Source organism: Antechinus flavipes, chromosome 3, assembly GCF_016432865.1.
Source record: "Antechinus flavipes isolate AdamAnt ecotype Samford, QLD, Australia chromosome 3, AdamAnt_v2, whole genome shotgun sequence".
In the NCBI taxonomy this organism is placed as follows: Eukaryota; Metazoa; Chordata; class Mammalia; order Dasyuromorphia; family Dasyuridae; genus Antechinus; species Antechinus flavipes.
The window spans coordinates 387,270,416-387,285,558 of NC_067400.1; the positions used below are offsets into that span (position 1 = coordinate 387,270,416).

The 15,143-nt window shown below is 34.1% G+C and overlaps 1 protein-coding gene across 1 annotated transcript in view; it reads left to right on the top strand.

The window, feature by feature from the left end:
* The window catches only part of HECW2 (HECT, C2 and WW domain containing E3 ubiquitin protein ligase 2), a 295,562-nt gene that overhangs the window by 101,133 nt on the left and 179,286 nt on the right, over positions 1–15,143 (top strand). The window contains exon 2 of the mRNA XM_051985971.1: positions 960–1,067. Coding sequence (XP_051841931.1) covers positions 960–1,067 — 108 coding nt within the window. The remainder of the gene's footprint in view (positions 1–959; positions 1,068–15,143) is intronic.

Sequence of the window (15,143 nt, forward strand, 5' to 3'; positions counted from 1 at the left end):
CATTGACACATGCAATTTGAGATATCCAATAGGCACTTGAAGATGTTAGACTAGGGGTGAGGAAAGAGATTAGTGCTAGCCCATATCAAAGGCATCAAAGAGAGATCAAGAAGGATGAGGATTGAGAGAAGGCTTTGAGTTAATTGGTAACTTCGGAGAGAGCAGTTTCAGTTATAATATCTGAAGCCAGATTGTAGTGTTAAGGAGAGTAAGAAGAAAAGAAAGGAATACACTAATTGTAGGTAGCCTTCTCAAGAGTATTAGCTATGAAAGTGAGAAGAAATATAGGACAGTACTATAGGAATTGATGAATAAAGTGAAGGGTTTTTTCAGAATGAGTAAGACATTGTCTTATGTTTAGGTAGCAAAGAAGCAGCCAGTAAAAGGCAGACAAGGAGAGAATGAAGAATAATGTTTAAAAAGGTATTAATAGCTTAAAGTTGCTCTAAGAATTTGGGGTACTCTATATGAAGGTTATAATCTGTTGGAGAACTTTTTAATGGGGGGGTTTATCTTGGCAGGTAGACAGTCCATCTTTTCATGTGAGACAAGAGAGATACAAAAATATATTTAGTACAATCTAATTAGTGAGAGGGCAGGACTAGAATAAAAGTTCCCAGAGAAGAAACTGGGGGGAGACTGAGTGATAGTGAGAAAGGAAAAAAGGGCATGGAAAAGCCACTCACTGTAGTGAGTGGGATACTGAACTGATTAGGGAGATATAAAAAGAATGACTTGTGGCTGTGAGGGTCCATTTGAAAAAAATATAGCATAATTTTCTCATGAACTCAGCACAGTTTTATGATCAATAATAATAGTATTCTTTCCTCTGTTTTTTTTCTTTCTTCTTTGTTATCCCTTCCTCTGTCACAGAAATTGTATTAGACTTTTAAGATCTTGAAAGGGAGAAACAATCATGATTCTAGCTAAAGAGATGTTTTTGTCTTTGGTTTTCCTAGATGAGAATTCTCCAGCCAACTTTTGGGATTCCAAAAACCGAGGTGTGACTGGGACACAAAAAGGACAAATTGTATGGAGAATTGAACCTGGGCCCTATTTTATGGAACGTAAGTAAATTTCTTAAGATGCAATACAAGGTAATTACTAAGTGCTAAATGAAGATACAGAAATCTGCTATATTTTCTGATGAAAGATAGCATTTAAATATTTTAATGTTTATGAAAATTATATAAATAGTATATTTTCTGTTAAATAATATATAACTTTTAAGAATCATTTGTAATTATCAATTTTATGTGTTATGTAAGTTAATAGAAATTTTGATATTATAAGGAAATTATGTAGATCAATTCCTTTTGCAAATGAGCGTATTGAAGCTCAAAAGAGATAGAGTAATACATTAATGGGAGAGGCAAGACTAGAATAGAATCTTCATGATTTCTATACCAAAGCTCTAAGTTCCCTAATATTCCTATCACTACACCATGATTCCTTAAACTACAGGAAATTCAGAGTAAATAAAAACTGTTTTTATAGTTATTATATTATGTTACCTGCAATATGATATACTAAAGTCTTATAGCTTTCTTAGTGTTTTCTGCAGCTGCTATTTTTAATATTTAACAAATCAGAGAAACTTGTAGTTGTTAAATGTGAGCTATTCTCCAGTAGACATAAATTTCACTAGAGTGAATGAATCCTGTTAGTCTTAACATTCTTCCAATAAATGAAACCAAATGACAAAAAGAAGTTGCAACTAAATAGAAGAATAATTTCCAAGTTCTCCTGGGATAAGGAGAATTGGTTTTATTGTACCCTCAAAACCAGTACAAACAAACAAACAACATTTCATAAGATCCATAGACTTCTCCCATTGTAGTTCTCATGCTAGCAATTTTCAGGACAACCAGGAAGATATAGTCTATGTCTTAGTGTCTCTTGCAAAGGTTAAAAAGAGAAATTTTTAAAAGGTTTAAAATTTTTAAATCAACACACACACATCATTAAGTGATTTCATTGTAGGTGATGTAGTGATAAGCATAGGAAAGACACAAAAAATTTTGGAAAACAGGATTTAAGAATAATAAATGAAAGTGGACAAAGTCTGTAGAAAAAAAGAAATGATGAAGGCCTTTTATCCAGACTATGATACGCAATTAAATGGAGAGACCATGAAGCTGATCTAGCAGTGGACTGACATTCAAGTGAACGGTGATCCATATTCATGATTGAACATGAAAATGAGAACAGGATGGATTGCTTCTGAGAAATAGTAAAGTATTTTCAGTGTCCCTGCAACAATGGCTCATTTTAGAAATATCACTCATCTTCTAGTAATGCTTTGTGATGACAAGTTAAGAGAATACCAGTCTCCAGAGAATTAAAATTTTGTGTCACCCAAAAGATAATGAAGTGGAACATGGTAAGTTTGTAAGTAGCAACTTACAACGAAAAGTCAAAGTCAAGCAGGAAAACTGACACAGAATACTTTATGAGAAAGATGGATAACCAGAAAAGGAAGCAGGCTGGTTATGATCAAATCAAGGGCTAATGGATGGACATCCTATGTTCTAATGATAGCTGTACAAAATCAAGAAATCTAAAGGAAAGTCCCATTAAAATGTAAGCTTCTTGAGGGCAGGGTCGGTCTTTTTGCTTTTTTTTTGTATCCTTGCACTTAACACAGTGCCTGGCACATAGTAAGAACTTAATAAATGCTTGTTGAGTGATACATAATTTATTGCATTTATTGTTTATTTTTTCATCTTTCATCAATCTTAAACTAAATTCTTTCAAAACAAAATTAAGTATAATTACTATTCTGCACTATCTAACATATTGTAACCTAGTACAAAGTGGACATGAAGTAAGTATTTATAGATTAATCAGAATTAGGGTAACTATGGAGGCTGAAGAAATAACAATATTTTAAAAATACTATATGAGATTGCCTAAATGCCCATTACATTTGCATTCTATGGTCTTCAGAATGGAATGTGAGAATTGGGGAGGGTAATGATCTAGGGAACTTCCTTTCACCTATTTCCACTTCTAAGTCTCCCCAACCACTGCACTAGTTCTTATTCGTTCTAAGTCCCAACTGCTAATGTAATTACCACAGTAATTTGGTGTCTTGAGACAGGAAGTAGAATGGTACTTGACAAGTGGATCGAACCAATGATGATAACTATTTCCTCAGATCCAGTGGAGATAGACCAGGGATTATCCAGGACTATAGTCCAGATAAATTGGGACTGGAATTCCAAGAGCCTGAGGAATAGGAATTGTTGTTTAGTCTTATTCAACTTTTTGCCCCATCTAGAATTTTCTTGACAAAGATACTTCAGTGGGACCAGATCCAATGATCCTGTGATGAAGAGAGCTATCTACACCCAGAGAGAGGACTGTGGAAATTGAGTGTGGTTTACAACATAGCATTTTCACTCTTTTTGATGTTGTTTGCTTACATTTTATTTTCTTTCTCATTTTTTTCTGGTTTGATTTGATTTTTCTTGTGCAAGATAATTATATAAATATGTATGCATATATTGGATTTAACATATTTTTATTATGTTGTTTAAACATATATTGAACTACTTGCCATCTAGGAGGGGGTGGGAGAAGTGGGGAAAATTGAAACACAAGGTTTTACAAGGGTTAATGTTGAAAAATTATCCATGCATATGTTTTGTAAAATGAAAAGCTATAATAAAAAAAAAAAAAGATACTGCAGTGGTTACCATTTCTCTCTCCACTGGATTAAGGCAAACAGATTAAGTTACTTGCCTAAAGTCACATAGCTAGTGTGAATGTATGAAGCTGGATTTTGATTCAGTTCTTCTTGACTCCTGGCCCAGTACTCTATCCATTGAGGTACCTAGCTACCTCCTTGGCAGAAATTGGAAGAGAAGTATCCCTTTAAACCTCCCATAATCTGGCCTAGGCCCTTCTTCTAGCCTGCCTCCCTAGCCATTGCACAGGGTGCCCCCCTAGTGAAGGTGTGCTAACTCCTACCACCTCATGGGGCACAGCTACCAAAACTCAGTTTTGGAAGTTACTGATGAATTTTTATTTCTTTATGAAATGGTTCAAAATCAGAAACATATATGACTTCATCTGTGGAAATACAGGCACTACCATCTTTTTTGCCTCTGTAATCTAAGGATGACTTACTATTTCATGGACCATCTCCACCCATCCTGATTTAACTCTGGCCACTGAATTCAGGTGGCTCTAGAGGAAAAAGGGAGGCTGGTCACTTTGCAAACTTCCCTCACTTAAATCCAACTCACTTGTTTATCATGGCATTGCCTCCCTGATGTCATGTTCCTTTTCAAGAAGGAATAACAAACAACATCTGCTTGACAGTTCAAACCTCCTACAGGTGTTTTTGTCCACCTGTTTGAGTGTGAACACTTTTCTTGAGAACAGCAGGGTCAATATTGCTTTTCTGTTTGCATCTCCAGCATGCAGGATGGTGCTTTGGATATAGTTTTTATACTTTAAAATTCACTTTACATTTGAGATCCTCTCAACAGCCTTAAGGTAGTTGCTACTATTATTACCATTTTAGAGATGGGAAACTAAGATTGAGAGAGGTTCAAAGACTTGTTCAAGATCACTCAGCTAGCAAATTTCTTCAGAAGAATAGGAACTCAAGTCCTGTTTTTTTTTCCTTTTTTCTTTTCTTTTTTTTTAAACAATAGCTTTTTTATTTTCAAAATACATGCAAAGATAGTTTTCAACATTCATCCTTGCAAAACTTTGTTCCAAATTTTTCTTTCACCTTCTCTCCACCCCTTCTTTATGACAGCAAATAATCCAATATATGTTAAACGTGCAATTCTTCTATATATATTTCAACATTTATTATGCTACACAAGAAAAATAAGATCAAAAAGGAAAAAATGAGAAAGAAAAAGCAAGCAAACATCAAAAAAATGGTGAAAATACTGTTGTGATCCACATTCAGTCAAGTTCTCCTGATTCTAAATCCCTCACACTATCCATTCCACCACACCTAAGCACTGAATAAATATTCATTCAATAAAAATTCATGCTACTGTTCTTGAGATTTTCTGCAGCAGACTTCTACTTTTCCATTTTGAAAAGCTATATCACACAGAATCCCTACAATGATACTGTCATTTCTGCCCTGAGATAATTAAAGAATAGTGTTTAGCCCATTTCAGAGATAGAGCCCTTCACTAAAGAAAGTGGAATGTATTCAGGGTTATGAAACACATACAAAAGTGCATTTTTAAAAGCATGCAAATCATTTGTAGTACCTGACCACATTTCTGCAAAGGGTGAGATTAAAAATATGACTCATGCTCAGCATGGAGCTCTGACTCTGAGATGCTTTAAATAGGAGCCATAAAAATGAAAAAATGTAATGAGAACACTTGGAGGAATTATTCATGTTTTAGAATAATTTATAGCTGGTTATTTGGATTTTGTGGATCTTTCCCTTTTTTTAATGAATAGACAAATGATGTATGGTCCATAGGGAGATGAGCTTCATTTGAATTTCATGTGTAAGATATTTTGTAATTCAAAATTTAGTGCCTGAGTCCTAGGAGCACTTAGTTAAATTCAAAAAAAGATCTGAGGATCTTAATGGCAAGACCTTTTAGAGGAAAGGGTAGTATGGATGAGAAGACATTTCTAACTTAAATTTTAATATATAAGGGCATGTTTTAAATAACAACAACAATAATAATAACTGTGCTAATAATCTGCTTCTGACACATACTGGGGAGTGTTCAAATCTCACACCCTTAATGTCCTGGACAACTCTTTCAGATTATAAATTATAAAGTGTTGACTTACAAACGTTTTTGCTGGTTGACCCCCATACCTGAAACATTACCTTTCCTGGAATACTCCTTTCTCATCTTTACCTTCTAGCTTCCTTGGTCTCTTTCAAATCCCAGCCCAAGTTCCTTGGACTTCTTTAAAAAACTTTTCCAGTCCTTTTTATTCATAATACTTTCCTTCTGAGACTCCTTCCAATTTGTCTTGTGTTTATTTTCTTTGTTCATAAGTGTTTCACTTATCATCTCTCTCCTTCCTCCATGAGACTGTGAGCTCCTTGCTAGTATGGTCTGATTTTTGTCTTTCTATTCCCAGGATTAGCACAGTGCCTAGTATGTACTAATTAATAAATGCTAGTTGACTGATTAACTTAATTGCATTGGTTAAAGGAATTTCCTCATATGAGAGGCTAATAATAATAATAACATCTATATAGTTGTTTTATGATTACAAATGCTTTTTGCTAAGGTAGTCAGGATATTTTTATCTACATTTCAAAACAAGGAAATTGAGACCCAGAATGTTTAAATTATAGAACTGAACCAAGAAAAATCTACTTGTTTCATCCATTGTAGACAAAATTTGTATATCAATGGTGATATTAAATGGGATCACAATTAGATATTTGAAATCCAAATGATAGTCACTAAATTTTTATTTTATTATTTTTAAATAGAAAAAGCCTGAAGTTTATTCAGTGATGTGTGTGTGTGTCTGTGTGTGTGTGTGTGTGTACTTGTTTTTTTTTTTTGTTAATTTTCTGTCATGTCTTATTCTTTGTGAACCCATTTGGGATTTTCTTGGCTAAAATAATGGCATGGTTTGCAGTTTCCTTCTCCAGCTCACTTTTCAGATGAGGAAACTGAAACAAACACAGTTAAGTGACCTGCTGAAGGGCACACATAGCCAATAATAGTTTGAGGTTCAGATTTTAATTCAGGAATATGAATCTTCCCAATTGTAGGCTCAATATTTTATCCAGTGCACCACCTTGCTGCTCTGTTTATACTTATACACACATATATTTACCATTTCAAAGCTTCACTCCATTTAAATAACCCTCTGAAATTAAATAGAGATCTTCCTAGGACTCTATAAAATCCAGGAATAGATTTTCTACTGCTTGGGATAAGGGTTCCCTTCTTCCTTTTCACAATAAACCTTCTATTCAAGAGTGGTATTTTAAGTTGTCTGGTATAGCAGAAGGAGTACCGGATTTGGAATAAGAGAGCTTGGGTCAAAATTTCAACTTTTCTATTTTCTGTCTGTGTGACTGGGCAATTCATTTACTCTCTCTGGTTTTCATATATACAATGAGAGTACTGAATGAGATGATCTTGAATGCTTTTTCTAGCTCAACATGCCACAATCCTGTGCTCTTTTTTCATGATCTTGGGACCCTAAAATCATCTGTGTGACTGTCTTAAAGGAGCCATTCTAATGATTTGAAATTTCAAGTCCACTAGGAAGGGAGGCGAGGATGTGGGAAAACTGGGACCCTGATGCATTGTTGGTGGAGTTGTGAAATGATCCAGCAGTGTCACAACTGAATCTGTATTTCATAAAAGAGGGAAAAGGACCCACATGGTCAAAAAAATGTTTGTAGCAGCTCTTTTTGTGGTAGCAAACAATTGAAAAATTAGTAGATACTTATCAATTGGGGAATGGCTAAATAAGATATGGTATTTGAAAGTGATAGAATATTATTGATCAGTATAAAAATGGTGGAACAAGATGATTATAGAAAGGCATGGAAAGATTTATATGAACTAATGATGAACGAAACAAGCAGAACCAGGCATACATTGGACACAGCAACACCAAGATCATGTGATCAACTATGGCAGACTTGCTGCTTCTCAGTGACCCAAGGCAATTCCAATAAACTTTGGATGGAAAATGTTATCCAAATGCAGAGAGAGAACTATGGAGACTGAATGTAAATCAGCACATGCTATATTCACTTTTTTCTTTTTCTTCTTTTTTTCTCTTTTGATTTTTCCCTTTAGCTCTAATTTTTCTCTCCCAACATGATTCATAAAGAAATATGTAAAAAAAAGAATGTATATATATATAACAAAAGAACTGTTGTTTCTGCATGTAAGTGGGGAGAATAAAATTTTTTTAAAAAGTAAAGGAGGTTGACACCTTGGCAACTTTATGGGGGAAGTATTTTGGAAAAAGATTGGGCTTCTCATAATCCTTTAAATGGATATGAAAATGGATTCTCTCTGTTTAAAATATAAGCTTCTCATCTCCATCTGTCCTTTCTTTCTCCTGTATCACCTAGTAATTTTTTTTTCCTTTTTGCATTTAAGTTTTATTGATTTTTTGTTGTTGTTGTTATTGTTTTTTATATTACTGTCACCTCCCAAATACATCTCTCCCCTTGGTCCTTAGAGACCTTTGTCTTGTACCAAAGAACAAAAGAAAAAGAAAAAAAAAGGAAAACAAAATAAATCAGTAAAATTATTCAAATCTAACAATATATGCAATGTTCCATATCCATACTTCCCCACTTTGATAAGGAAGGGAGGGAAATATATATTCTATTTCCTTCTTCAGGGCAAAGCTTGAACATTAGAAATGTCCAGCATTCAGTTTAATTATTTGTTATTATTGTGATTTGTGATGACTGCATTAACACCCTGGATACTTTAGAATCAGCCGGAGTCAGGATCAGCAAAAGTCCTTGATTTTTATTCTTTGTGGATGTGAATACAATGGTGACACGACAAGCACAGAATGGTGGGGCAGGTCATTTTCCAAGCAAATGTTAATAGAGTGTTGTCCAATTGATAATTAGCCTTAAGTGCTTGCTTGTCCAAACCTCAGTGCATGAACTCAAGAGTTTCAGCCCTTTACAGTGACTGTACTTTATATTTGCATTTTTAACATTTTGTATTTTTGTGATCCTACTCTCTCTACTTTGTGTCAGTTCATATCCTTTCCTGTGCTTCTCTGTATTCTTTCTCTTTGTTGTTTATTATAGCATATTATTTCATGACATTCATTTACTGAAATTTGCTTAGTCATTCATTAGTTGATGGACATTTATTTTGTTTCCAGGAATTTGATATCATGAAAAAAGTTTTTATAAATATTTCTGTCATTAATTTTCCTTGGATATATGCCTAGCTGGAGAATCTCTGGGTCAAGGGGTATAGATATCTTAAGTCATTTTATTAGCATAATTCCAAACAATTTTCCAGAATGGTTATACTAAGTCACAACTCTACTAACAATACATTAATGTGTCTGTCTTTTCATAACCTATTAGCACTGACTAGTCCTTTTAAAAAAAGATATTTTTGTCAATTTTCTCAATGTGAGGTTGTTTTGATTTGCCTTTCTCTTATGATTAGTGTTTTGGAGCCATCTTTCATGATTGTTTCTGGTTTACCATTCTTTGGAGAACAATTTATTCATATGTTTTACTACATGTCTATAGGGAAGTGGTTCTAGGTTGATTTTGTTTTCTAAAAAGCCTACTATTAGTTTTAGCAGAAGAAGAATGAGTGATTTTTTGCTTCTTTTCATCCCATTCAAAGATATTGACGTCTTTGTTTCTGACAATTGTTATTTTTCAAGAGTTAACTTGGGATCTGCAGACTTGTTTTAAAAACACTTTTATTTTTAAATATTTATAAACATACTCAATATAAATTCAATTCAATATATTTCCTTTGTAATCATATGTATTTTATCTTATGCATTTAAAAGCATTCTGAGAAGTTCACAACCTTAGTAAGACTGCCAAAAGGTTCTAAAATAAATAAATTTAAGAACTGAGAATCATAAAATGTATAGTTATAGTTTTATTTATATGAAATGATTTTCCCCACTCTAAAGGCATTTGTTACCATAATCAACATAAGAAAGGTCACATGCCTGTTGCTTACATATATGCTTAATTCCACTTTATTCAATTCAGTAAGCATCCATCCATCAATCACTATATATACACCATGTATTTTGGATACAATGACAAAAATATAACAGTTTACATTTATAAACATCTTTGCAAACAGTTTTTAATTGGAAGTAAGAAGTTTACAATGTTTTCTTCCCCAGCTTGAGTTTTTTTATCTTGTTCAGACTAGAAATATTGTAATCTTTCAAGAGCTCATTCTACTACATAATTGATCAGTCCCACTATGGTGTGGGATAGAAGTTTTAACTTTTCCCTTTTCTGACCTATATCTTCCTTTCTGGTAGCCACTTGGTAGGGGTTCATCACATATGTGCCTGGACTTAAGACACCTACTGATAGGTTCAATCAGGACTCCCCTATAGCTGAGATCACAAATGTGGCTCACTACCCCCTGAGAAATCTTACATATTATTTGGGGGTGCAATGCCAGATAAGTTAAATAAATGTATAAGCAAACTAAGTATTTTCAAGAAAGAATACTAATAAGCTGTTGATTTAAATTGATTGAAATTATGTCTTGAAGTAATATATAACTATAATAACAGCTATGTTTATTGTCCTTTTGTCTTGTGACACTTATCTCTTTAGATTCCCAGCTCCCTGGATTATCATCCATTATTAAGATAAAGACTTTACTGCTTTGTGAAGGAATAGAAATCCTCAGTAGTATCCTGCAGGGAAGGTCAGATGCTCTTATGCCAGATGTTAATTCCTGCTTTGGTTACGTCTCTCTCAGCTTTCCTGAATTTTCCCCTATCTACTTTCTCTAGTCCTTCCCCACCCCCCAAGTTAATTTAGCTTTGAAGCACTTCTTCCCATTTAGGATTAAAGCATCTCTGAGACTTCAGTTTCATGCCAGAGGATAAGCTTCTCTCAGACTACTAAAATTCAGAATAAGATTCCTTTGAAGTCTGAGAGAATCTAGTAGGCAGGGAAAGATGTCACTCTAGGGAAGAAAACTTGAACACTGAAAAAGTATATCTCTTAGAAAATTATCAAAGAATCAAGGTCCTATTATAACCATGGCATCATGTTTCTTAGGGAGGGAGAAGAAAATACTTTTGAGATGGCTTTTCATGAAAATATGTTTTATTGATGTGTTTTATCTTTATCTCATAATCATTTCTTCAGGGAACAACCTTGCCTTTTGACCAAAAAATAGCAATTAAGCAAAAATTCCAATACAGTGACCATATACGACTACATTCTACATCTTTAGTAGTCACCCATCTTTCTGCCACAAGGAAGGAGACTTATTTCATTTATGATGATGATGGTGGTGGTGGTGGTGGTAGTGGTGGTGGTGGTAAATGGTGATGATGGACTTTAAAAGCAGTCTTTTATGTCATTGTAGTCACTACATAGAATATTTTTCTGATTCTGCTTATTTAGATTTGAATCAATTGATCTTCCTCAGCATTGAAGGAATGATCAGCCTCAAGGTGGGAGAAGATGAGTAGAAACTGTGAAATGTTATGTTGTTAAACTTCTCATTTTCCAGATGAGGCAATCATGGTTATATGTTTTGTCCAAGGTCACCCAGGTGGCAGAACCATCTCTTGTAGGCTGTTTCTTATAAGCTTAACTTTACCTATATTCCACATCGCAAACGTTCTTTATATTATCCTTCTTTGGGAAATAATGTGGTATTATGGGGAAGAAAAATAATGGACTTGGAATTGGAAAACTTGGGTTCAAATTAAAGCTTGCAACTCTGAGTAAGTCACCAAACCTGGGTCTCAGTTTTCTTATCTGTAAAATGGAGAGTTGGAATAGATGGCCTTTAAAAGGTACCTTACAACTCTAAATTTATAAACCTATGAGCTATCTTCTTTCATTCTTTGCTTCAGTTACAAAGGAGGTGGCTCTTTTTGCCAAGAGCGATCCTTTCATCTGCTTGTGATCTTGATCTTATTCTGTACTACCTTCTCTGGCAGTAAGCTTACCTTCACAATTATCCTCATTCTCTCTGTAATTTTCAATTTCTTCTTCTGCCCTTGTTAGTTTTTTCCTGTTACCTACAAAGATGCCAGTCCCCCTATTCTTAAAAATGCTCACCTTTTTTGACCTGTCCCCTTAAGTGATTATTTTTTCCCCCTTTAACAGCCAAACTTTTAGAAGAAGCTGTTCATAGTCATTATGTCTTCCTCTCTCATTCATTTTTCAACCCTTGAAATTTGGCTTCAGATACCATCATTCAACTGAGATTGTTCTCTACAGGGTAATGAATGATATCTAAATTATCATATATTTTTGTTTTTTTTTTTCCTCAGTCTTCATCCTTCTTGACCTTCTTTGCATATTCTATATTTTCTCTCCTCTCTGGATTTTCATGTCAATTCTTTCTTTATTTTCCTTCCTGTTCTGCCATTCCCTCCCAGAGTCCTTTCAGGATAATACCTGGATTAGAGATAGAAAGAAGACCATCTAATTTAAGTCCCTTATTTAATAATCAACAGCATCCACATCAGATCCCTGATATGTGTGGTACATATATTATAGCATATAACTTAAATAAAACTCGGGTCTACCAAACTGTATTTAATGTTCCCTGTGGGCCACATATTGATTTGGTTTTAAATTGTAACACAAATTTGGTTTATTGCATTTACTGTATGATTTCCCAATTATATTTTATCTTGGTTTGGGGCTGCACTTGGCATTGTTGTAGGCTATATGTAGCCCATGGACTCCCTGACTGACATCTCTCTCCTATGGAATTGTATCCTCATATCTGTTCTTTAATAAACTTTCTCTCTCTTGGCAATCTTATCAGAACCCATGGATTCAACTATCAATCTTTGTGCAGATGACGCTTAAGATGATATATATATATATATATATATATATATATATATATATATATATATATAGCCCTAGTATTTTTTTCTCTTTCTCTCTAGTTTTAGTCCCATATCATAAACTGAATACTGAACATTTCCAACTGGACATGACATAAACATTTTAAACTAAACCTGTCCAAAACAACTTATTCTCTCTATCCCAAGTCCTTCAAGTCCAACCCTCTTCCTCACTTTGTTATTTCTTTTAAACGAATGAGGGAACCATCTTACTAACTACCCAGCTTTGGACAATAGTAAACATGCACCTATTAAAAGCCTATTACACACCAGATATTCTGCTAAAATCTGAGGATACAAAAAAGGTAAATGATAGTTCTTGCTCTTAAGGAACTTATAATCTAAAGAGTATTATGCTTAGAGTTATCTTTGAATTTTTTTCTTTCCCTAACTCCTACCCCTATATCTAGACATTTGTCAAGTTGTATTGAGTGTGTCAATCCAGATCTTGTATGGGTTCTCTTTTTTCTACCCTCACAACAATTCCCTAGTTTTCTTGTCCATACTACTAAAATGACCTCCTATTTCATCTCCTAATAATCAGTTTTTCCCCTTTCTTGTCCGTCATTCACATAGCTACTGATTGTTGATGTTGAATTGAAATGTTGAGTGATGTTGAGACACATTCCTAAGGCACATACTTGATAATGTTGCATCCTTGTTTGGGAGGCACTTGTGACTCCCAGTTGCCTCTGAGATAAAATACAGACACCTTCAAGATGTTTAGAGTCTGTACTCAGCCAGTGTTCCTAGGCTTACTCCACATGGCTGTCTTTCATGAACTCTCCATTGGCCAAATTGGCTTACTTGCTTGCTATTCTGTCTATATATCTATATGATATTTTGTCTATTTTTTTCTGTACCTCCTAAGGTTCATTCACTCCTGCTGGAATCTCTGCTAGGTGCTGATAAAGCCAAAAATGGACATTCAGTGCTCCCTTTCTCACGGGATAGGCAGTTTTGCTCTGTTCTATAATCACACATTATGTTGTTAATTCGACCTACCCAGATTTAATATAAAGTTCATACTTTTGGTCAAAAGAAGGTTAGAGAGGTGAGGGACCAGATAAGTAAATGTGAACTTGTATCTTTTCATAAATATTAAATTCTTTTAGTTTTTAGATTTAGATTTAGTTTTCAAATACATGCAAAGATAGTTTTCAGTGTTCACCTTTGCAAAACCTTGTGGTCCAAATTATTCTCCCTGTTCACATCTCCCCAAGACAACAAACAATCCAATATAGAGCAAACATGTAATTCTTCTAAACATTTCCATATTGCTATTTAAAAAAAAAAATCCGATTAAAGGAGGGAAAAACAAGAAAGGAAAAAAAAAAGCAAAACCAATGACAAAAAGGTAAAAACACTATGCAATGATCCACATTCAGTTTCCATAGTTCTCTCTCTAAATAGGAATGGCACTTTCCATCACAAGTCTGTTGGAATTGCTTTGAATCACCTTATTGTTGAAAAGAGCCAAGTCTCTTGACTATCAAGTGACAATCAGTGATAGTTAATCATCACATGATTTTTTTGTTATGGTATATAATATTCGTTTGATTCTGCTCACTTCACTCAACCTCAACTCATATAAATCTCTCCAAGTTTTTCTGAAAACAGCCTACTTTTTATTTCTTACAGAACAATATTATTCCATAACATTCATATACCATAACCTATTCAGCCATTCTCCAACTGATGGGCATCCATTCATTTTCCAGTTCCTTGCCACTACTAAAAGGGCTACCATAAACATTTTTGCACACATGGGTCCTTTCCCTTCCTTTATGATCTCTTTGGGATACAGACCCAGTAGAGACGCTGGTGGGTCAAAGGGATGCACAGTTTCATAGTCCTTTAGGCATAGTTCCAAATTCCTTTCCAGAATGGTTGGATCATTTCACAATTCCACCAACAATGCATCAGTGTCCCAGTTTTCCCACATCCCTTAATTCATCATTATCTTTTCCTGTCATTTAAGCAAATTTGAAGGTGTGTAGTGGTATCTCAGAGTTATCTTAATTTGCATTTCTCTAATCTATAGTGATTTAGAGCATTTTTTCATATGGCTTGAATTTCTTCATCTGAAGATTGTCTATTCATATCCTTTGACTATTTATCAATTAAGGAATATCTTGTATTCTTATAAATTTGAGTCAGTTTTCTATGTATTTTAGAAATGAGGCCTTTATCATACTCTAAAAGTTTCCCCCCATATTTCTGCTTCCATTTTAATCTTAACAGAATTGGTTTTATTTGTGCAAAACCTTTTTAATTTAATGTAATCAAAATTATTCATTTTGCATTTTATATATTCTCTACTTCTTCTATGTCCATAAATTCCTCTTTTATCCACAGATCTGAGAGGCAAACCTTTATTTCTAATTCATGAAGTCATTTCGACCTTATCTTGGTGTAAGATGTTAGATGTTTCTAGTTTCTGCCATACTATTTTCCAGTTTTACCAGAAATTTTTAGTCAAATAGTGAGTTCTTATCGCAGAAGCTAGAGTCTTTGGATTTATCAAACAGTAGATTATTATAGTCATTGACTATTGTGTCTTGCAAACC